At 48.7% G+C, this 24,661-nt stretch overlaps 1 protein-coding gene across 1 annotated transcript in view; it reads right to left on the bottom strand.

Annotated features, from left to right (window-relative positions):
* Positions 1–4,590: 4,590 nt before the first annotated feature.
* Positions 4,591–24,661, bottom strand: part of LOC144153125 (monocarboxylate transporter 12-like) — a 22,806-nt gene continuing 2,735 nt past the window's right edge. Inside the window, exons 2-6 of the mRNA XM_077684782.1 lie at positions 21,492–21,635; positions 17,595–18,003; positions 15,371–15,665; positions 10,614–10,866; positions 4,591–5,970 (exon numbers count right to left, since the gene is read on the bottom strand). Coding sequence (XP_077540908.1) covers positions 5,822–5,970; positions 10,614–10,866; positions 15,371–15,665; positions 17,595–18,003; positions 21,492–21,635 — 1,250 coding nt within the window. The 3' untranslated portion in view covers positions 4,591–5,821. The remainder of the gene's footprint in view (positions 5,971–10,613; positions 10,867–15,370; positions 15,666–17,594; positions 18,004–21,491; positions 21,636–24,661) is intronic.

Raw genomic sequence — 24,661 nt, 5'->3', positions numbered from 1 at the left:
GGCGGTGGCGGAGGCTGCGGCGGAGGCTGCAGCACGAACGACCCGTGCCTGAAGACGCTGGGCTCGGTGATGTACTGCGGCGAGCGCGGCCTGTTCTGCAGCAGGATGATGGGCCGCGGTGTCGGGGGCCAGGCAGCCGCGACGGCGGATGAGACGGCCAGCAGCAAAGCCGCCAGCATGGACGGCGACGCGCGGCCCACTGGGCGCCCGTGGTCGCCTCCGTCACGGTCCACGGCGTCGCCAGATGGACGGACGGCAGCCGGAAACCAGAGACTCGTCTCCCTCCTCGCGCCCTTTCGCGAGCGGCAGAACCGCTGCAGTTCATGGTCCGGCGCTCACGCGCATTCGCCGCGGCCCCGGCGCGCGCTCGGCCCTTGAATCTGCCGCGCTTCTTTCTCTAACACGCTTCCCTACCCCCTCTCTCCGCGACCAGTACCACACACACGCACATACGCAACGTAAAGTCGCTGGCCCGTTGCTCTCCGCATTTGGGCCGAACGTACATCAGCCGCTGGGGAAAAGCAGCCTAATGCGCCGGCTGCTGCTGCTGACCCATCTTTACGAGCGGAGAGTTTGTTTTGCGGGGCCATTGGCTTTTCCAGGTAGTTTTCGGGTCGTTGATTGACGGCTCCGACCAACCTCTCTGCCGCGGGCGTCGGTTGACAGTGCGGAATGGAGCGAAGCTGTCTGTTTTTAGGGCCCTCGACGCGTGATTATAACCCTTTCGGCGCCACTCAAAGTCGACCAGCACACTGTAATTGGAAGCAGTCTCTGTTCTGTGGCGAGACCCCTTTCCTGTGCACTCGCGTCATGTACGAGTGGGCGCAAGTGATAAAGACATAGGTGCTGGAGGCGTTTCTCCGCCTGTACACGATTTTCTCAGTTATATATATTTCATTTCAAAACTCTAGGTGGAACCGCGTATCTGGAATTAAGGCCACGTCAAGTTCGGGTCGAAATGTGGTGGGCATAGTTGCACAAGAGGCGGCACCTTTTTCTTTCTTTTCTTTTTGAACGACTTCTGGTCGCCCGTCGGACAATAAATACAGTTCCACGGCAACCTCACCAACGAGCTCTATGATGCTAGCTTTGAGTATGCCAAATGGATCCCCACACTGTTTATACTACTGTACACCACCAACCTGAGCCAGACAAATTCGTTTCTTCCAGTTGCAGCTCAAGATTCTTTGTCAATAAGGCACCACACAAAGGTCTCCTCTGAGTTCGAAAGCTTATTCGTATACGCCAATGAACAGTGGCATGGAGGATTTGAGCTCACCAAGTTATGTCGCGTTAGGGGCACCCCACTAAAAGAGCGGATAATTTTTTTTTAAAAAGTCTGAGCTGTCAATGGATCTTTTCACTCTTTATCGTGAGCTGCGTGGGTCCCCGGGAAAGCTGTCAGTTCCGTCAGGTTACAGCGCATCTCGGCCGAATGCATGGGATCTCAAGCCTTCTCTCAATAGCGGATGCGCAGTTATTCCAATAAGCGCAATTACATCGAAGCAGGGGTGGGTGCGTAAAGATCTTTACGAGCTTATCTTTGTCCGCAGTGTAGATTCAAATCTACACTGCGGACAAAGATAAGCTGGAGTGAGAAAAAAGTGCTCGTAAACGGTCCGCCACAGGAACTCTATAAAAAAGAGGGCGCATTAAGAGGACTTCCCAGTAGGTAGAGAGGATAAGACGTGGTTTACGGTTAGCACATCTCACCAACTCCTCGTGGGACGCAATACAATGCAATCTATGGTCGAAGAAGTCGTACAGGAGGTATCCGAACAAGAAAAGCAATGACATGGAAACGGCACCGCAGCCTTGCCGTACAGTTTTTTCCTTACTTTAAAGAGACTCTTAAACACTTCCGATAAACGCTTTCACTCTTTCCTTCCCGTCTGCAAGCACTGCGAAAGCTGTAGTTATCGCCAGTACGGAGCGGCACTGCGTGATTTGCTCGTGGCAGCAGATACGCCTTCCGTTTCTGCTTTGCTTTTGTGACTTTCTTTTTAAAGTGGCTATCGAATGCGTTAATTGCTGCAGCTGAAGGAAAGCCTGCCAATAGCTGCTACGCCGCTCTAATGACGTAAACCCAGCTGTCGAAGAATGCCAAGGCCAAGAATGAGAGAAAAAAAAATTAAAGCCGTTCCAACACTCGATGTGAAAGCTGTCGGAAGTGTACAGCAGTGATTCGCCATAATGGGCTGTAGCACCGTTATCCGCTCACTGCTACCACTCATCGCGCTCTTCGCCGCCCTGTCTCACTCCTCTATTGATGAATGGAATGGAGGTTTGTCCAATGAAATTAAAATTTCCCGCCTTCACAGTACCCGCGCGCCCCTGCCTATAAAACTGCGCCAGCGGGAGTTCTGTTCTGTTTGTGCTTGCTTTAATTTCGTATGCTGGAGCGGTTTTGCGTCATTTCGAACGCGTAATTTTTTTCTTGCGAGGCTGGAGCCTTTCTGCGTCATTTCGAACGCGCCTTTTTTTTTTTTTTTTTTTTGCGCGGCCGCTTTTTTCGTTTACTATCGTAAAAACCAACCCTCGAGCGTTCCTATCTAAGTGAAAGCGGGGGCTGCCGGTTAATTACGTATATTTTGTCTCAAATGTACCTGCAATTTACTTTGCGCTAAACAACGGGGAGATGTAGGACAAGCGCCAGCGGTTCACGAGTATCGAACTCTTATGACCATATAAAACGCTTGGCTTTCGAAGCCTCTGTAGGACGCCGCTACAACGGAACGCACATTGGCTCCAGCGATCGAGCTACGACGACAAGGCGAGCCCCTAAAGTGATCTGCACTTAAAATCTTTTGAACAAGTTTCCAAGTTATCTGATGGGCATAGAGAAACCATTCTATGCTGAGGTCATTTGCGACCCCAAATCTAAGTATGGATGAGCTGGTTGAATACGTTCTGCAAGTATTTCAGAGTTCGAAAAATGTTGAAAAAAGTGTTGCGGTGTCCCTTTAATCTTGTCCACGCCGGCTGCAGGTAGGCTACGCGTGCAATCGCTGTCAATTACCCATAAAGCTTATCACAGCTAGAGAGACTCACGGTGGCTCCGACATGGGCCTTCTGAGTATTGTATAAGTCAGTGTATTTACGTGCCTTTCAAAACCGAGGCTTACTATACGACTCATAAAGCAAGCTCTCACTATACGGACCACAAAGAAATAACCAATTTTTTTCAACTAGCTTTAAACCATGCAGCTTCCTTCAAGTTAATGGGATGTAATGATCACGAGATCACATACGCCAACTCGAGTTAGCGTATGTGTGCTTTGAATGTATTTAGAGAAGAAAACTTCGGCGGTGCGCTACATACCTTCCATCTCCATTTATTCGTACTCCTATTTTGCCCCCCTCTCATATTTTTTTTTTCAGCAAATCATTTTTAAATAAAGCCCAAGGACATATAAGCACTTTTTTAGGCCGTGAATGCGCAAGCCTGAATTGAATGCCCAGTTAAACTCCTGCAGCCTTGCTTCCGCCTCGTGTCGTCAAGGGTTTTGTAGTCTTCCCGCTTGAGACGCAAGCAGCAAGGAGGGGTTGATACGAGGGAGGCGAGAAGAAGAGGAACGAGCCACGGGGTTGTTCGAGAAAGATTGAGAAGCGGCGGATCGTCTATTCCAAGGTAGCCCGGCGGACCAGCGGCAGTCGACCGGACTGCGGGAGCGCTACCACAAGCAGTGCTCGTGCTTCAAGCCTGACCAGCTTCTTCGGGCGGATCCACGGTAGCGTCATCATGGCGCCGTGACTGTCCTCGGGTACCTGGGCCCCGCCGCATCAACGATATCAACCGCCAGCGGTAGTCGCCATCGACGGGAACTTCTGCTCACCGCAGCAGCCGCCGACGCCAAGTGAGGCATTACCTTTGTGCTTTGCGCCCCGCGGACTTGGACTCTAATATGCTTGGAGCATTAGCTTCCAGAGTGTGTTCGCGTGTTCAGCCTGACTGTCCGACTACTTTATCTGTTTTTTCCCGTCTTTTCCCATTTCTCGTTCTGCATAAAGACTTACGTTTTCCTAATATGGTCACCTGCCTCGTGACATCTGAGCCGCTCCAACTACGGCCCTGAACTTGCCATAACATGCTTAAGCTACAGCGCAATAAAATCACACACAAAGGCAGTCCTTGTGTGTGTTTTTATTGCGCTGTAGCTTAAGCATGTGGAACCTACAAGCCCAGACATCAACCTTGCCATACCATCACACCTTGCGTAATCGGAGATTTGACGACGATGGTGAGTTTCATTCCAGTTCGCTCGTTTGGGTGCGTTCTTCGATTCCCTAGTTTGTGCTTTGCTGGCGTGGACGGCCACTTCTCGCTACTGCCGAGTTGAAGTTCGCACATGGAACGCCTCGTGCTATGGAACGCTTCCCAAGGAGCTGTTTTGCAGCCACAGACGCAAACGCCGACGTCGACGGTCGACGCCGGCTTTCTCACTCAAGGGGCCGCGTAATGCTCTCGCATTATTTAACGAAAGAAATGAAAAAAAGTTTATTGACTCTTGCAAAAGAGGAAGGTTACAAGAGCATATATATTTAGACGAGGGTCCCATAGTTGATACTGCACCGGGACCATCGGTGCATTAATATAATTCAAATCACCACAGCATCCCCTGCAAATTAAGTTGGGTTGTGCGTTTTTGGCATGTATGCTAAACACCGAAGTAAATTGCTCTTCAGTTTTTAGCGCACGAATGCACGCACACATTCATGCACGCACACGCCCACATTCTCACATGCACTCAGGCAGAGAAATTGAAATATGCACGCATGCATGGGTTCACCGAAAGGCGCATCGTGCCGAAAGCAATCTTTAATGGCTTTCCCCGACCCCGACAAGAATCTTGGTTTACCATTCTTAAAATAATCGTAAACCAACCAAGTCGGACATCCGTTAGGCCTAAATTTAGAAATGAGCCAAAGCGCTCCCGCAAGTTCCAAAACGCCTGAGCCAATCAGATTATAAAAAAATTTAAGAAATACTGCGGGTACGCCCGACGTACCTTTAGACACAGCGTACAAAAAAAAAAAAAAAAAACAGAGGAGCGCTTTTCTGCCATAACCCTCATTGCTACCAGTTTCTCTACGTTCAGCATTCATTAGCGCTGTCCCTTTTCACCGTACGCGGCGATATGACAACGGAAATATTTGTAGTTGCAAAGAGATCAAACGCCAGGCAACGCCGTTATCGATGAGCGTTTTAGGTGCGTATATATAGAGCATAAGCAGCCACCGTCGGCAGAAATGTTTGTCCACACAGTTCTTTCTTAACGTGACTGCTTTATCCTTCGCGGATATCGCTTCTTCTGGCCGCCCTTCCTGAAAGACGCCCGAAATGAGCACAAATAGAAATCGATTAAAATTAGAGGGTAGGCTCTAATAATCGATACAAATTGGAGGGTAGGCTCAAGCGGGAACACGAGGTTCCCGCTTGAAGCCATCAATGTATCCTTCTTATTGACTGAACAAAACAGAATGTAAACGAACAAGCATAAATGCAGAAAGAATATCAGCCAGCGACAGCGTGCCAATGCTTTCGCCTCGAAGTACCATCGATCAACAGAGGCACCAGTGCAAACAAAACTATAAAGCCGCATAATATTGGTGTTATTTATCTATTAACAAAGCTTGACAAATTCAATTAATGTGTGCGTGCTTGCTTGCTTGCGTGCGTGTATAGGTGTTTAGCGAGTGCATGATTACACCTCAGAGGACAGTCACTCACGCACTAACCAATTTCTAAGTATGCCTAACAGGCCCTCGTTCACATTGAGTCTGAGATATGTCTAACAGCACGAGCTTGGTGTGAAGCCCTCTAATTTAGTTCCAATATCTTGTCCCTCCTGCGCGATCGACACCTGTGCCAGCACACGCGGACTGCCCAGGTGAGCGTCACAGCGGCGTAGGCAATTGCGAAGGCCGCGAACAGCAGGTCGTACGATCCGATGGTGTCCCGTGCATAGCCTGCAAGCATGAGAAAGAAGTCGACTTATTCGAGCGAGCGCTGAAGGCGCTCACAACGCGCGAAAAAAGAAAAGTGTTCACCTTAAGAGCCATCCAGTATAGGCCAGAGGGCATCTATAACTTCAAGAACAATCCTCTTCCAGCCATAGCGACATCCGTAAAATGTCTGCTCAATTGGGACCGGAAGATAGGCATAGAAACGAGGAGATGAATTAATTAATGAAGAAGTTTATTTGATATAGATGGCGCTATGACCAAAGATGGAAACGGATGGTGCAAAAAAGGAAAGGTAAAAATGAACTATCGAACGGATTGCAGGCGTTGACTTCGTGTGCTTACGTAACTACGTAAGCACCCCCCCCCCCTTCCCCCCTTCTCCACAGAAAGGAAGAATAGATACGAATTCAGGCGGTTAGCTTCTTATGGACCATTTAATCGACAACTCTTGGACTTTTTGGACGAAGTCAACTTGTTTCGTGTGCGTGGGCCCCATGAGGCAAACTTTCGAATTTAAGAAAATGCCTTCAGGATCTTCCAGCGATTTATTGGATTAGAAGAAGGGGGTTAACTATCGTATTATTTATTTATTTATTTTGTACATACTGCTAGCCTAACAAAGGCTTTGGCAGGAAAGGGTACAGTAGTGAAAGATCAAAAACGTGCATGAACATTCAGACATTTTTCAACAATAGTAGCAAGAGGCATTTGCCTTGATTGAAGCAATCATAACGATAAGGCCCATGCTGCAACATACACAATGCGACATTTTCTCGCGAAGCAAATTCAAAAGCGAAAAACAAGCGTACAATATTACGTAGTAACAAAGTAATAATTAGACAATCCGGACAGAAAAGAGTCACGGGACGTACAATCAACAAGTTCTTGGGGTAACATATTCCATTCTCTGATGGCCTGCGGAAAAAGGAATACCTGAAGGTGTCGTTGTGAAATCTGTATTCGAGTAATTGTTTATTGTGTTTTGTTCTAAAATTCCGTGTATCGGAACGTGTTAGGAACCGGTTTTTGTCTATTTTTAGAGAATTGCTCTGGAGAAGAAACAGGAATTTCATTCGAAGGTACCTTGCGCGGTCGCTGATTGTTGGGAGCCCAGCTAATCTTAACAGTTCAGTTGGTGAATCACGACGGCGGTATTTGTTATAGATGAATCTGGCTGCTCTTCTTTGCACACCCTCTAACTTTGCTATTGCACACTTGGTATGTGGGAACCAGCATATGACGCCATATTCGATGATAGATCGAACGAGTGACGTGTATGCAAGTAGCTTGGTTTTTGCCGAAGCGTATCGGAGGGACCGTTTGAGGGAAAGAAGCGCTGAGAGGGATTTAGTTGAAATGTATGACACGTGCTTGTTCCATTTGAGATCAGAAGAAAGAATGATACCTAAGTGTTTGTGTTCATTGACCCTTTGTAGTACAAAAAGAATGATGGACATGGAAGAAAAAGAATGATGGACATGACTATCCGTGGCATTGTGCAGTCATAACCAAATGAAACGCCAGAACGAACAAGGACGTGCCGCGATTTCTTTTTCATCTAATCCAATGTCTCACACACACATGTTACAATTATAGTACTTTTGGCGCTATCTAACATGCCAATATAGCATGACCCGTGCAGATCATACTTCGAGAGCCGCTCGATAAGTTGGACAAAATTATATAAGATGGCGCCACAAGTTGTGTGGTGTCGTCCAGGCCAGATATGATGTAGAAGTGCGGCGTAACTCACGTCCGACATACGCTTGAGATCAACATGTCAGCACAATTGTCGCGACAATGGAGTGAGAAGAGTTCCGTGCAGTAATAAAAATGTTTTACGAAGTGGACTACTGAGAAGACCAACGCCGGCTTAGGTGAGTTTCGCATGCCCTACGCACCATCACTGCTGAAGATAATTTATTTCTGGAGGAACGAATTTAAAGGTGAGCGCGAATAAACTAGAGGTGAAACTACAGTAATCCCCAGATATAACGAAATCGCTTTACTGGAAATATCGCTTTTTTCGAAATTTCTTCTGGTACCAACCCAAACGCATGCATTTTAGGCCGCATTACTCAAAGTGCACGAAGAGCTTGACCCGCTTATAATAGAGCGAAGTGGCGAGCGGAGGCGTCGCCGAGCGGCGGCTACCCAGCGGCGAGTCAGGCTGTCAACATGTTGGGTCAATGCAATCTCGTGTTTCCCTGGCGATATTCTGGAGCCGGTCATGCTCGATTCGCGCCATCCGACTTTAGACAAACGGTCCAAATGCGCGGTAGGGTCAATGAATTTTGTTCCCAGACATTGTTCGATGGCGGGGACGCGACGGTGCAGGAACACCGACACTCGAACTGTAGAATTAGCAGTATCGTCGACAAGGGGGCGCCGAAAAACTCTCGTTTTGCAAATTGCACGTATGCACACCTCGGAAAAAAATTGCCCAGTGATCATGCAAAGCCATTAGTGAAAAACCGGTCAGTTTTCATGATTGCGCTGTGTACGCACAATGAACGGTTAATAATTTTATGAGCTGAACAAATACAACCTCGGGCTCAAGCCGCGGCATTTCCGGCGCTTTCCAGCGCGAAACAGTTGTAGAGTTACGTGAACTCCGCACCCCACCCCTCCCCCTTTCCCCCCATAAAAATGACCTTCCCCTCCTCATTCCCTCTCCAGTCTGCGAGTCACCGCTCGCTATTGCCTTAATGTCAACTCCTCGACCCCTTGCCGCCAGTTTCGACGTCGCTGCACCTCCAAAGCTCCTTCCGCGTCGCCCGCTGCGTTCAGTCACTTGGGCGCCGACGGCGCGTGCCTTCAGACGCGAGAGTACGTGCGCTTGCTGCGAAATAAAGTTGAATGCATTAGCGGTGACCGCAGCCTTGAGCAATGCCATGGTCAAATTGGAGCAGGGGTTGCTCGCGCCCAACAGGAACTTGAAACAGCCAAAGCTCACTGCCTTTTTTGCACCTGAATACAGTTTTACTTCACTGGAATGTGTTTTGATTCCTCGCAGTTGTGGCGCAGTTAAAGCTTAACTACTTCACCTTTTATAGAGTTGTCGCTTATATCGAAATACCGCTTATAACGAAATTTTTTGCCGTCTCGCTGACTTTGTTATAACGAGGGATTACTGCATAGCTTTATGACGCTCCGTTGTGGTCGTTACTCTGAAGAGTGTGGGAAAAAAGTCAACTGCACTTTTTTGCAGGACCCCGAAGGAGAGCGGGCCTTAGTGCCGATACTGCAGGCATCTCGACTGAAACAATGCACAAAATCCTTTCCGAAAAATTTCACATCAAACAGTTCTGCGCTACTGGTGCCGCGATTATTGACTGTGAACTAGCAGCACACACTCCTTCAAGATACTACTCTGTCCCTCATTAAATAGACCGTTGCAGTGGGTCTAAACTGTATTAATCGGGCTTTGAATTGGTTTCTGACCCCTCGTATTCCCCGGGTATAGCCTGTATTATTTGTTCTCGTTCGCAAACTTTAAAAAAAGTCTATTTTTTAAGAAAAAGTCGTCCAATGAGAATGCCATCAACGCCGCTGACGCGTATTTCACCGCAAATTACCATTCCTACTTTCGTGAAACTCAGTAGACCAGGCATATTGCCCTCAACGGAGACATTAAAAATAAAATAATTTTCAGAAAAAAGGTGTTTAACTTGCATTTTTACCATTTCTTTTAACAGCGAAGCTGTTTAAGCTTAAGCTTGGTCCGGTGGCGTAAGCAAAAAAAAAGAAAACCGGGAAAAGTGCGCCGCCTGTAAAGGGTGCACCACCGCAGATAGGGTATTATAACAGTAAAGCCGGCTTTCGCGTCTCCTCGGGTGTGAGCACAAGGGACATATACGCATACAAAGGTGATAGTCTTTCTTGGGCTACTAATACGCAAAAAAATGGCGTAGCTTGCGCTAGTGGGGCAAGGCTGAAGACATTGCGGAGCTGTGGTCAACCTAGCTTCGTCCCCCCTGGGATCCGCTGTAAGTGTAGGGGACCGACCGGAACGGCCTTGCAAAATTCGACTAAACTTGGCTTCCCCACTCAGCCCTTAGCCTGGTCTAGCAAGAACACAGCAAAACCCAACAAAACTTAACAAGGCCTAGGAAAACCGGAAGAAGCTAGGCTGACCCCCAGCTCCGCTGTTTCTCCGAGCTTCCACCACTAGCGCAAGCTGCGCCATCTTTTTTGGTAAACAACTACCATATTTGATTTTGTGTGATCGGGTTAATACATTTGTGTTGCAGTTCATTCGTCTAAGACTTTACACGTATGCACACATCATGACCTCAAATCATCCCTCATCGTCAAAGCTTATAAGACGACGACACGTGGCGGTGCAGGCACAGCTTTTTTTCAAAAGTTTCTAGGCCATGCGAAAAGGTAATAGGCCACAAAAGATTTCAAGTGCAAGCTTACCGCTCGCGTGAGACTATGCTTTTATGCGAGGTACCTGGCGAACTAATTATATTTCCAACTGTCATGAAATAGTTCGGTCGCACTTCAACGCGTTACTTACCCTTTTGCTTTGAATCATTTGGGGCCCGGAAATACTTGGCATGGCCTAGGAAATTTTGACAGAGACTGTGCAAGCGCACGTACGAAGGAACAAATTTCCCCATGCAGCCAAGCCCGCTCACCGATGATGGGAGGCCGAGCGAAGCAGACGACGCCGCTGAAGAAGTGTATGGCTCCCAGGCTGAGCGGCAGGGTTTCCTGGTCGCACAGGTCGGCCGCCATGATGGTGCTGCTCATTATGGCGCTGCCAGCGGACATGCCTACGAAAAAGTATCCGGCCACGAGAAGCCAGTACTGCTTGACGAGCGCCAGGACGACAGCGGATGCCGCCTGGATGGCGAAGCACCACAGCATCAGGGTGTCTCCTTTCAGCAGCTGCAGGGGAGAGAGGTTTAAGTGCAACTTATACATAGGCAATTGTGTTTCACGTGTGAAACGTATTCAGCACAAACCAATCACGACAGCACGCGTGGCTTAAATTGAAATTCAGTTTACTTTCCTTTTTTTTCTTTTTTTTCATAGGCAAAAATGCAGAAAGAAGGGACAAAAAGCTGGTTCTATGTCATTTACAAGACATAAAATGAGTGCTGTTAACAGCATTTGGCAAGAGAATTCAAAAAGGAAAAAAAAAATAGAAATAACAGATTGCATAATCGGCTCAGAAAAAAAAAATCATGCACCCTTCCGTCCAACGACGACGATGGATAAACGCAAAGCTTTCTCGTGAGAGATTCCTTGGTGGTCGTCTGAGTTTGGGCTTTCATTCACAGACGATTTAGACTGTGACTCGTTGAGCTTTGTATAATTCGCACGCAGTAAGGACTTTTGATCGCAGTTCCTTTGACTTTGACCCTTCGCCATTTTATTTCGCGCAAAGAAATCCCAGCGTTCAACCATCGTCGTCATTAGGCGGAGGGATGCATGATTTTTCGGCCTAATTTTGCACATCCATGCACCCCTCTCCTAACCCAAACTGCTTCGACCGTGTCGAAACGGCGCAGTCGGATACACGTCGGCTTCGGAATGCGAGGGACCCAGGTTCGACTCCGATCACGGGAAGAGTTTTTATTCCCGGATACACAAAGATTTCAATGACGTGATATATCCGTCACGGAACTGGCTCCAGGTCAACGAAGCAAGCGGCCTGTAAAGGGTGCACCCCTGCACATAGGGTCTTCGTGCGGGGAAGAAACCTTTAGTACCAGTGTGTCGAACCGAAAAAAATACCGGTTCGGTTACGGTTCGGGTTCAGGCGAAATCATTTCGTTCCGGTTCAGTTCCGGTTCGCCAAAATCACGTACCGAACAGGTTCGCGAACCGGTTCAGGAGCTTGAACCGGTTCGCGAACCGGTTCGATGAGTTGAAATATGACTGAAATTAAAAAAATAACATTTATTAGTTTAAAACGACAGTCAAATCAAAATACAAACAAAACTTCAAAATGCTGTTGTTCCCCAAGGTCAGTGGCGCAATTTCAAAGCAAAGTTTAAACAATTACGAGATGTTAGAAAAACAGATGAAGTGGCGATGATTTACCACCTACTTTCCCGCCCAGACTTTATGTTGTCCTAGCGACTATTCATAAAGCCACCACGAAGAGGTATGATGGTGGGATATATTTTCTGCCCTTTCCTTTTTTGTTGAAATCGCAATCGTCGCTATAGAATCGCCCATCACGATAACCTTGAAGCCTTAAATTTAGGCCTGTATAAACCATTGGCGTACATTTTTTATATTTGTAACAAAACTGTAAAATCATACCACAGGCACATAAATACTACCAATGAATTAGATTATTTTGTCACCCTGAATAATTTGTTAGCTGTCACCTTATCGAATGTGTTAGCCACACTTTTGTTAAAAGTAAGCTTCAGTTAACGCTCTCTCACTGCATTATTGCTCTGACCACTGCAATTCCTTTTGCGGTAGCTATACCGGATGAGTGCATTACAAGCACTATGTCATCGTACCGCCTGACCCCTTGTCATCGTTCCGTGTGCTACATTGCGGAATCTTATAAGAGAATATGCTGTTACAAAATGAAAGGGAAATTTGACGCGCGGAGCATATGAGATGGGACTTTTTTCGGCTAGACGCTCTTTAATTCGTCCACAGCAGTACTCCCCTCCGGAACGAGTAGCAGTAGAAGTAATGTAGCAAGTTGGGCAGTCGGTACAAGTGCACCTTCGAAATAAAGCAGATCTTAAAGAGGCAAAACTGCATCAGCAGCACGGCTTAGCCACTGAGCACCTTCTGCGGTCACACTTGTCAAGTATTAACAATTTGCAGGTGTCGGACCTTTTAAACAAATTATGAAATGCAAAAATTTTGCAGAGATCGGGTGTGGGCTTTCGCTGTTGCGCAGTGGAGCACTCCTGCAGCCTGATTGCTCCAATAAAGTCGCAGCTAGGGAAGGGCAAAGTCGTTTTTTATCCCCTGCAAGCTGCCGAGAATGACATTCTGTTTGGTCAGCTTGCACTACGCTCGCGCTTCCAGCAGCAACAGACCATTGCTGCATTGTTGCTCATTCGTTTCCCCTGTTGTTACATAAAGCGTGATAGTAGAGAGTTTTCGCTGACCGTTTTTGACGCTCCGCTTTGCTCCCGACGTCCCGCTCAGCACAACCGGAGCGTCAGCATCCGAAAGGCTTTTAGCTAAGCGATAACCGTATCTCCCTCGACGGGGAATGATTCGCGTGACTGGTCGTTTCGCGTGCGCCTGTAAACCAAAACTTCAACTAAAGGAAACATAAGAATTTGTATTTGGTCACCCAAACAAAGCAAAATAACGTGTTTCTTGCCCTCATGTAACCTTTTTTTTATGTAGTCACTGACATGGTATAATTTTTCTAAATATCAATAAACAAGCCGATAAACTTTGGAATAGCCAAGACAATGCTGTCTTTCTCGGCGCTGCTATAGTGCCTAGTATATTCTAGGCACTATAGCGCTGCATAGAAGCAGCCCCGCGCTTCGGTCGACGTTTTTCGCTTCCGTTCTAAAGATCTTTGAGGTGTGTGGCACCACTGCCTATTCGGAAGCACTTTCGCGGCTTCGTCGGTCGTGTTTCAACTGAAGAAACGAAGTTCGCCGGAGCGCGCTCGCATTGCGGTGGCAGCCATGTTAAAATTCCGCCCGGTAAGCTGCCGCGACGGTCCGCTAAGAGGCCCCGGTTAGTGGAGCGGGGCCCCGCTCCGGTATCGCCGGTAGCGCGCTAGCGTACCACGCATGCGCAAAGGCGCTCCCGCTTGCTATCGGAGCGGAGCGGATCGTCAGAAACGGTCAGCTAAAACTCTCTAGTGTTCAATTGTCAGGAGGGGAAAGTGCGCGAGCGGGTACGAAGTTGATGGTACGTGAAAGAAAAAAAAAAGCCTGAATTGCATTAGAGAGTTTTAGCTAACCGTTTTCGACGGTCCGCTCCCGTATCAGCGGCACGCTCAGCGCAACCGGAGCCAATGCCATTCGCGGCCAAGCGCGGCACGCATGCGCAATGGCGCTCCCGCTTGCTATCGGAGCGGAGCGGACCGTGAAAAACGGTCAGCTAAAACTCTCCATTGACTGTGCAATATCAACCGCGGAGGGTCGAGCCGTTTCGGCATAAACCGGTAACCGTTATTTCTTTTTTTTTTCGGTTCAGTTCCGGTTCGGGTTCAGCTTGCTCAAAAAATAACGGTTTAGGTTCGGGTTCAGTTCCGGCAAAGATACCGGTTCAGCTCCGGTTTTCGGTTCGTTTCGGTTCCGGTTCGACACCCTGCTTAGTACTAAAAAGTACGCCATACTTCGGGTTGTTTGTTTTGGGGTTTTATATTTTAACACGAAAGTGTTTCATGCCGGTATACACCAAGATTTGACTGACGTCATATCCGTCAAGGAAATGACGCCAGTATACCTTTGCCGAAGCGACCCGCCAGTAGGACGTCGCTCACCGAGAACACCCACAAGACAGCCGCCGACCCGCAATTAATGCTCAGCCGCAGATTTCGCGGCACATTTCACTTTCGTGTTTTACCGATTCCTATGGCCGAGAAATCAACCGCAGTTTTTTTCCCTTCCTTCTGGCGCATGCGCCGACGACGTAGCGAGTATGCGTGCTTCGTAAAGATCTTAGTTGAAGTATAGCATTCGTCCTGAGGTTTTAGATGCAACGCATCTCATGTTCGCCCCTCTGTCCTTCCTGCGTCTGTCCGGCGTTGTCCGCACAGCTGCGCCTCTCCTCCTCTCCTCTTTCCGATAGCGAACACTCTCTCCCAAACAGCTGCGGGTTGGCGCAGCGCGCTCTCACTCCGTTGCTAGGCGCCGGTGGGCGGCGCTGCGCTTGTCGTTGCGCATGAGCAGTACTCTCTCTCTCCGCGCTCTCCTCTCCTTCGGGCGCTGTGAATATAAAGCGGCATGCCGCGCTCCGACGGTCTCAGTCGACGGTCGTCCGCGTTACGCTTGCACTCTCTCGCAGTACTCGACGATTGCTTGATGCAATCGTCGAGCCCCTAACTGTGCACTTTACGGACCACAAGGCTCTCATTCTCGTCTGCAATAAAGACCATACCTGAGCATACGTGTACTGCAGGTGCATTACATGGTGAAAATGGAAAATTACGCCCACCTCCCCTTCGCGTGAGAATCCCTGCTATAAGCGTAATCAATACGATGGAAAACGCCAATAGAACCCCCCATGAGATGCGTTGTATCACACCAGGGTTCCCGCGAGGGGAGGTGGGCGTAATTTTTTTTCCTCTTGTGTTCCGTCGTTGCGCTAGTACAATGTACCTAGTAACGTTCCGAGGGATACTTGTAATTCTGGCCGTGGTTAATGGCCGCCGAACCTAAGGTGGTTACCTAACCTGAACCGGTAACCAACGAGAGGGTAACCTCGGGCGACTTACGTCAAAGTCAAGCAGCAGGCCCGTGCCGATTCGAGCCACCAGGTCCCCCACGGCGCACGCGGTGACCATAGCGACGGCCTGGTACCCAGCGAAGCCGTTGTCGGCGCCGAAGTCCACTGCGACCAGCACGAACACGGAGAACGTGAAGAGGGACACGGCTCGCGACGTCGCCAGGTGGGATAAATCCAAGGACACCAACGAGCGCAAGCCGCGCGCCAGCCGGCTCCAGCGTGACTCTTCCTCACTCAGCAGCGAGTACGACTCGTCCGGAGGCTGCTGGAAGCCCGGGAAGGACCTGAATTAACGGTAAAAGCGCCTTCAGTGGACAACGCCGAGATTAAAGAAGATTCATCAGGGAACGCGAGGCATATAATTGACCAGTCGCGTAAACACACTTGCCCTGAGAGGTCGCGAACCTCGTCATGTGACTAGCGCGAGTTTATTTTCAAGAGGAGTTTCAGTTTACGTCGAGGCGTCCAATTGGACCAAGCGAACGAGTAATCATGGTTAAGTAGAATACAGTCAAACGGAGGAACGACCTTAACTATCCAGATCACGGCCCGGTGTGTCCCGCAAGCGTGTTGGCCATACATGCGGCTCGGACCACTTCATCAGCGCCTCTCATCACAGAGGCTGCACAGATAGCAGGCACTCACCTAATCATTTTCCTAAGGGACTCACTCACTCGTTACCCACTGGCTTAAAAAGCCGGAAACGTTTTACAAATTCATAGAAATGGTCCTAACGGCCTAGTTTGCTTCTTTTAGAGATATGTCACTTTTTTTACATAGATAAAAAATCTACAAGAAACGCATATATATTTCACTAGATGGGGCTAGCTGTCTAACAAGCAAGGGTATTTTTTTTTATTTCAGTACAAAAGCGACATATCTATAAAATAAGCAAACTAGGCCGCTGTGAACATTGATATGTATTTGTCAAGCTTTTTTTATTGGTAGACGACGGTTTTAAAGTCCGTGGTTCATGTCATGAAGTGGCAAGCACCATAGGAATGTCAACAGGTGAGTTTTTTAGGTCTTTATTGTAGGTTGGGAAAGTCCCTCCGTCCGTGGTTTCAAGGATTTATGCACCTCCCCCCCCCCCGACACTCCTAACACCCCCCTGAAGGATTTCAACACCCCCCCACCTCACAAAAAAAAAAATCCGCAACCACGAGCACCCCGCCCAGGGATTTATACACCCAACAGCCCCCTAACACACACCCCCCCAGAAGGATCTCATCACCCCCCAAAATCGAAATTCTGAATAAACCCCTGTATGGCCTCACCCAGGACCGTAGCCAGAATTTTTTTGTGGAGGGGGTTATGGGTTATCTGAAGGGAGGAGTTTTGCCGAAAGGAACACCAAGCCTCGCGCACGCGCTGCCTAAAAAAAATTTGGAGGGGGTTGGAACCTCCTCTAATTGATTGATTGATTGATTGCAGGGTTTAACGCGCCGACGCAACGCAGGCTGAGGCGCGCCGTAGTGGAGGGCTCCAGATTAATTTTGAACACCTGGGGATTCACGCTTTTTTCAAATTTCTTTCGAAATCTTAAATGCTTGCAGGACGTAGTCACCCAGAACACCCAGTACTTACATTATGGGGTCGCGAGGTACCTCAGCCAAAAATTACTGCTCTATACCCATCAGATAACTTAAAAACTTGCTCAAAATATTTTTATCTCTTTTCCGGTGCTGGCGTTCTTCAACTGCTGGGATTACATCATTACAGTGATGTAGCGGATATTGGCACGCTTTTCTTGAGTGGCACAAATGAACGCAATCGATAGCCACTTTATAAAGAAGCCACAAAGCAAAACGAAAACGGAAGGTAGATACTTCTGCTGCAACGAGCAAATTACGCAGTGCCGCTCCGTGCCGTTGATAACTATAGCTTTGACAGTGCTTCCAGACACGAAGGAAAGAGTGAAAGCGTTTATCAGAAGTGTTGCAGAGTCCCTTTAAACAGGCACTTGTCGAACAACTCCATGCATGATGATCTACCAGAATCCAGGCTGTCCATGCGGCACATAAAGCAGTTATGCAGAGCATGCTACAGCTGCTTCCCCTGTCTTTGGCGCAGCCTGGATGCTCCACTTCACCTCGGAGCATTCAGGTACACCTCGCCTGTCGGCGGATTCGAACGACGTCTTTTGACGACCACTAGAAGATCTGAGCTTACTGAAGAGTCGGGTTATTATCTTGAGGCAGACGCCCACTCACTTTGGGAGACTGAGGGACTCGGCGTATGTCCTCACGCACGTCTGCGCCAGCGACGCCGTCAGGAAACTGTTCGCTTGCCCGCGCTGGACTGGCGGGGGCACGGCAGCGACCTCGCTGGAGCCGCTGTCAGCGATGCTGCTCTCGGCGTCGCCACAGGCTTCTCCACCGCCCGGTGGCACCCGGTCGACGACGATGCAGCAGAGCAGCATGCTCAGCTGCAGGGCGCCGAGGATGAAAAGCACGGTGGGGAACTCGAAGGCCTGCCGGAGGGCCTCGGCCACCAGGGGAAAGACGAAGCCCGACAGGGCGGTCGAGGTGAACAGTATGCCCATGGCCACGCCGCGGTAGCGCACGAAGTGGCGCGCCGTCACCGTGTACGGGACCACGCCTTCGCAGGCGGCCCCGAGGCCTGGCGCAGAAGAGTGGGAGACAAATCTTTATTTCGGAGCCTGTGTCCAAAGGACTGCTTGGATTCTTTGTAAGGTTATACAACCTATCTAGTCCGGTGTATTTCTGATGTGAGTCAGTAATGTGGTCCAATATAGCTCTTGTAGCTCTGCAGAGGTCGGTACCTATGCCTGTACCGCTTGATTGGAATTCGGAAGGTCTCAGCGTGGCTTCACTGGCTTGCATGTTTGAGCAATGAACCGGCCAGATGTATACATGTTACAGTAAAACCACGACATCCGCGTCTGTAGTGATACTACACGTCCAAAACAAAAAGACTTCCATCCCATCCCAAAGGTAACGTTCGTGTTCATTTTTCTTAACAGCGAAGACGTCTGAAGTCAAAGAAAGATATGCAACAAGAAAATGTTAGGCGAATTGAGGACGTTGATTGTCGCTGAATTGTAAAGCGTTTGTGGCGAAGAACTTACCTATTCCAAACTTATGTGGACTTGTCCTGTCCTCCAGCTCTCCCGATGGTTCAGTTTTCGAGCAACGCCAAAAACGTTCGGGTGGTTTAAGCCGGACAGACCCACACAGATAGGCGTCCGGTCAATAAAAATGTTCCCCGGGAGACCGAGCAAGTGCGCACAGTTAAGGAATAGCAGACGAAAAAGGACGATTAGTTTTGAAAGTGAGGATTAAAAGCAGCGCAAGCCGCTGCAGTGCCGTCGGAGACAAGTAGAAAAAGCCAAACAAGCAAAAGCAAATTTGGAACACAACACGATGGATAGAAGAATTTTTAACCAATCGTTTCCAGACAGTTAAATTAAGCAATCATATTTCTAACCAAACACGTGTTTCATCTGGGGTCCCTCAGGGGTCTGTGTTAGGTCCTCTTTTATTCCTGATTTACATCAATGACATAGCATGCAGCCTAAAATCAGCAATTCGCCTGTTTGCGGATGATTGTGTAGTATATAGAGAAATATCTAATCCAGCCGATACAATTATCTTGCAATTTGATCTGATTAAGCTAGAGGAATGGTGTAGCCGCTGGAAAATGGAAATCAATGCAGAAAAAACCAAACACATAATGTTTAGTCCTACCCCCGAGGCAGTTCCTGCTAACTACAAAATAAATGATACTCCAATAGATTAAGTTCAATCGTTTAAATATTTGGGTGTGTTCTTCACGGCGAATTTAAAGTGGACGTGCCACATAGAATACATAACTACTTAAGCCCTAAAAAAACTTGGCCTTCTCAAGAGGCGCCTAGATTTAGCCACCAAAGAAACCAGGTTTCATGCATATAATTGCCTTATCCGGCCCTCACTAGAATACGGTTCAATCATATGGCATCCTCAGGGCGCAAACTTAACTAACCTCTTGGAATCCGTCCAGAACAAGGCAACCCGGTTCATCACGTCCTCGTACTCGCGTTACCAAAGCGTATCTTCTTTAAAGGATTCACTTCATTTTCCCTCGCTTGCCACGCGCCGAAAGTTGGCTCGACTATCGTTTTTTCACTCGCTGTACCACAGTAGCACGCCGTTTTCCCAGCTTCATATTATTCCACCGCCTCATATCTCCGCCCGGGTAGACCACATTTTCAAAGTTAAACCAATTTTCGCTAAAACAGAAAGATATAAAAACTCTCCTTTAGTCCTTGCAATCGCAGAATGGAACTCGTTACCTGCTCACATCACAGAACTGTCCGATTCATCATCCTTTCAACATGCACTCAAAACCTTTCTTGAAGTTCTTTGATGTCGCATAAATCTTTCTTGTGTTTTTCTTTTTTTTTCTCTGTATCTTTTTTGCCCCCAGTAGAGTGTACTGTTTGCGCTGTTTTGTTTTTGCTTACTGTTTTAAGTGTATTTCGCGTGAAGCCCTTTTTTTCATTCAATGTAATGTATTGTTGTTTGGCGTTGTTTCTGGATTGTACTTTCAGTTTCTCGATGCAATAGTCATGTACACCATCTCTGCCTTCATTTATGTTCTGCTGGAAAAATGTACTGTACTTTTGATCATAACCCCACTCCATCCCCCCCTATGTAATGCCCATTCGGGCCGTTAGGGTATGTAAATAAATAAAATAAAATAAAATAAAATACAGGTACCTAGAAGAGAGTACTCACAGAAGAGAGTACTCAAGAAGCTATAGAACAGATGCTCTAGAAGGTAATACTCTAAATTAGATACTGTAGAAGGTAAAAGAGAGACTCTAGAAAAAGAGAAGGTACTCTAGAAGACAAGTACTCTAGAGGAGAGTACTCTAGTTCACTGTAACAGAGAAATCTCTGAGCATGGCATTCTAAACCAAGAGGACTGGCCAATGACGATGACAGCTGCCGTTAGTGGCAGGGAGGGGTCAAACCACAAGTCTATTCCTACGACACATGAAACACGGCTTCCGAGGTGCAGTTAGGTCTGCTTACGTGCTTTGAATGTGAAAGCATTATGCCTTCCCCTCACGATACTCTGTTGTTGCATCGCGTGTAAGACATGCTGATTTCATGAAGCTACCATAATACCAATTTGTAGCTTCTCAATACGGAGTTAACTGGGAACGTCAAGGCGGACACTGCGGCATCGATCGCGGATGATGGGCACGGGTCAGTGTTACCTATACCGATCTGCTTCCGCTTTTGTGTCAAAGGTTGTTTGGAGTTTCCAGCGATCTACGTGGGCTGCTGCGCCGAAAAATTACGCGCCGCTTCACTCCATGGACCCGCACGGGCACTTTAGGATGCCTCACGGACTGGCCAAGCATGACGAAGCGGTTCTTTGCCGTGTGCGGCTGAATGTCGCTTTCAGAATTCATCTTCGCTTAAAGCTGCAACAGGCCACTCACCCGCTCTGCTCACTGCGTGGCATGTGCGAGGATTTGAATTACGTCATATGTGAATGTGCGCGGTACACAGCATCTGGTACGTCCCTCCTGGTGTCCCTGGGCCAGCCGCTTTCTAGAAGACTGACCATTTTAAGTGACGTGTTAGGCCTCTGGTATAATTCTGAACGAGCATGCCGAGCGACAAGAGCTTTATGAACTTCCCTGCAAAGTACAAGACCTTATCACACTTTTTAAATAAGGCATCATTAGTGAGCGCCTCATAGTCATCATCATCACTTCATCAATTTCATTTCTTCTCATACACCTGGTGTAGCATACAGGCGCCTTTGCCAGGCTAACCTCACCGGTACCATTAAAGACCATTCTCTCCATCTCTTCCTCCGAACGGTCTTGAGATTGGTCGCATACCCACTCAGTGGAATTGCCAATGACGGTAACAGCTGCTGTCAGAAGCTACGCCCGATTCACCTATTCTCACTGTCATAACGGTTTCCATCCGAAACACGTTAGCAGTCTTAAGTGTCTCCCCAGTTATTTTTTATTTATCATTATTATCTTTTGCAGGTGCGTGTGCATACGAACGCCGACACAAAGCAACCTGCGACCGACCAAAGCGGCGAGTGTCGAAAAAGGCTCGACGAGGGCTACCCACCGTGGAGGACGCCGTAAAGGACGGCGACGGCTCCCAGGTTCGGGGCCCACATGCAGGCCATGACGGGCAAGGCGCAGAGCAGCGCGCCGCCAATCAGGAGCAGCCGGTCGGACACCCACAGGCCGAGCACGCCGTACACGGGACCTGCGTGGGCGCTCAAATCGTGCAACCGGCGAGAGAGAGAGAGAGAGAGAGAGAGAGAGAGAGAGAGAGAGAGAGAGAGAGAGAGAGAGAGAGAGAGAGAGAGAGAGAGAGAGAGAGAGAAGAGAGACTTTATTGAACGAAACTTGTCTTCAGAAGTTGGTGGTCGTTTGGTATTAGCCCAGCGACGACCGAGGCGGCCCTTGCGATCACAGGGGGCTCCGTACCTCTCCGTCGTGAGGCGCCAGCGCTTCTTTCCACTGCTCAACCCTGGTGATTCGGGCATAGGGATTTTGGGGCACGCCCACATTATGTGGGATGGGGTGGTGGCTGGGGCTGTGCTGTTCAGGGATGGGGCTTCTGCAGGGTGGATCAGGTGCAGGCGGGTTGGGTGTGGGTATCTCCAGGCTTGCTCTTGGGCTGTTGTGAGTCCCTCGTGGGAGGGGGGGCAGGGGCACTAGCTTTCGGCAGGAGAGGTGGTAATGTTTCGTGATATCTGTATAAGTAAGGAAACTCTCTGGCTGGCCTTGCGCCTTTGGATGGGTCGGGCGCCACTCCAACACGGGGGTAAGATCTCGAGTCTGAGAGTGGGCGGTTTCGTTCCCTTCCTGGGAAGGCATGAACACGTAAAGAGACGAGCTCATTAAATAAAGCAAGTGAGACAGACCGAGTGAAAAAGCTAGATTAGTGCGAAAGCACCAGCAGCTCCTGTCATCCAGGTCATAGCTAGGTCGTCTGTTCATGCCCGTACTAAAAAACCCCTCCTACTTGGTGCCTCAATAAGAGTTAGGTGAGTCAACAGCTAGGTGAGCAACCACAACAAGTCTGTGCTGGTACTTTGAAGCTTAGCACACTATTACATACCCCACAGAGTATGTAGTGGCGAACAGTATGACACGTTATGATTGCCCTTGTTGAGGATAGGGATCGGCGGTACTGCAATGCGTAATTCAGTGTGCATGACAATGACGTGTCGTCGTAGAGCGTACTATCCCCTTGTCGATGACGTCATAATTCATCATCACCATGATTGATGGCTATTCATTCAGACAAGAAATTATTGTCGTCGTGGCCGTGGTTGGCCGACGATTCGTTAGGACACTTTCCTCGATACAGCACCAGCGGGACAGGAAGCGAGTCTCGATTTCAGCGTGTCGCTACTTTATGCGCGCGCGCTAAAAGTTTGCTGCAGTGCGGTGAAGTTTCCTGTGTTGCAGTAAACCACACCCTCTTCAAACAAGTGACGACAAGCGGGGTCGTGTTGATACTTGACTCTACGAACAGGCTCCGCTCGCCGAGATCTCCTTTACGCCCCCCCTCCCCACCTCTCAGATTCTACGTGCTCCGGATATCACGCCACCGGGAAAAGGTGTTCCTGTGTGTGTGTACTTTGAAGGCAGCGGAACCGCTGCCACTTCTGTGTATAAATTCCCCCCTCTCGGTGGCTCGTAGTCTGCCCGTCGACTACATGCTGTTTCTGTATCGTCGCTGTTAATCTTTCGCCATGCAGTAAAGCAGTAAAGTTTTGCCCTCGTCTTTTGTCGTCAACACCGAGGCAGCTCTCTTGCTCGCCGCTCGTTCACCATGCTACCACTACCTGACGTAGGCGACAGAGTTCCGTGCGGGGATGCCTTCGTCAATGTAACACCACATACACACGTACGCGCGCACACACACACTCGTGTTCTTGCGTGTGTTCTCTTGCGTGCACGCGTGTCTGCGTGTGCATGAGCCACACACGCACGCGCCTATGTTTGCGTGTTTTCATGTGCGCACGCATGTTTGTGCCTGCACTTAACTGGACTCGAGCCCACGTCCCCGCACGCACCTGCGAGTTGAGACATGGTGACGGAGAGCGTGGGGGACCACGAGGCGTCCTCCCGATTGGCGTGCAGCATGTCCATGAAGCCCACGTACATGACAGACTCGGACTTGACCAGCATCATGCCGAAGAAGGTGTGCAAAGCGCAAGAAGCGGCCACGGCCCAACAGGCCATGCTGTCTAGCTGGGTCATGTTCTGGGAGCAGCAGACCTCAGTTTACCCACTCTGGACAGTCTTGGGGACAGTGCGATGAGTCCCGTCGGACAGCTGGTGTAAAGAAAATTTCACACGTGGAAAATGACTGACGGACTGCTTTCCGGCTAGTCAGCGGTTGATCAACGAGGATGCCTGCTCAGTCATCGAGGCGGAGGAGTCCGGGTGTCCTACCGGTAACCCCGCAAACGCGTTTTGTGCTTCCTGGTTAGGATTGGTTGCATATGATACTCACTACTCCCTAGCACTTGACATAGGCGGCAGGCGGAAGTGCTGCGATCCGATTTCCGGGTGCTTTTTTTTTATCTACATACATGGTCACGGTCGGTGTCTCCTCAGCTGTTTGTATACTGCGCGGGTCGTTAACAATCCCCTCAAACTACACCGTTTTCCTGCTTTATTCGAAACACAGGGGTGAGAGTATACGCCGGTGGGGCCGTTTAAGGCGCTGCTAGAGCAACAAAGACTACGCAAAAGCAGCTGTAGATTCAGCTCTTGCACCTGCAGTAAAGGCTGTGGTATTTTGGTGTTCTGTTTTCCGGAAATTTCGTGTTATTTTTTCTTTTCCGTCATTGGAGCTTTGCTCCCACTACTCGTGCGGCAACAGTGGCCCTTTTCGTTTTCGCCTTGATTCATTTCTGTCCCATTGTTTGCGAATCGTTAAATGTGTGGTTTGCGCCATGTGTACGTTTTTTTTTATCAACGGCACCCTGTGAATCGCTACAACGCTCGCAACCGCTCTTGTCGAAAATGGCTCCACTAGTTGTAATCGTCTGATTACGATATGGAAAGTTTCATTCTTGAACCTCATGCTTTCCTTGGCGTCATAAATTTTTTTAGCTTTGGGTTTGCCTCAGTGACAAATTTTAGCAGTTTCTTTATATCAGATGGTGGCTTCTACCCAATCGTAAACAACGAGCAGCGAACAATTAAGGAATAAGGAATTTGCTCGATATAAGCAGTGCGCATACAATAACGTAACAACAACACGAT

The sequence above is a fragment of the Haemaphysalis longicornis genome, unplaced genomic scaffold (assembly GCF_048455015.1).
Source record: "Haemaphysalis longicornis isolate Haplotype H1 unplaced genomic scaffold, Haemaphysalis longicornis Haplotype H1 scaffold_9, whole genome shotgun sequence".
Lineage (NCBI taxonomy): Eukaryota > Metazoa > Arthropoda > Arachnida > Ixodida > Ixodidae > Haemaphysalis > Haemaphysalis longicornis.
The sequence above is the reverse complement of the archived record's forward strand: the minus strand, read 5'-3'. Positions and strand labels throughout refer to the sequence as shown.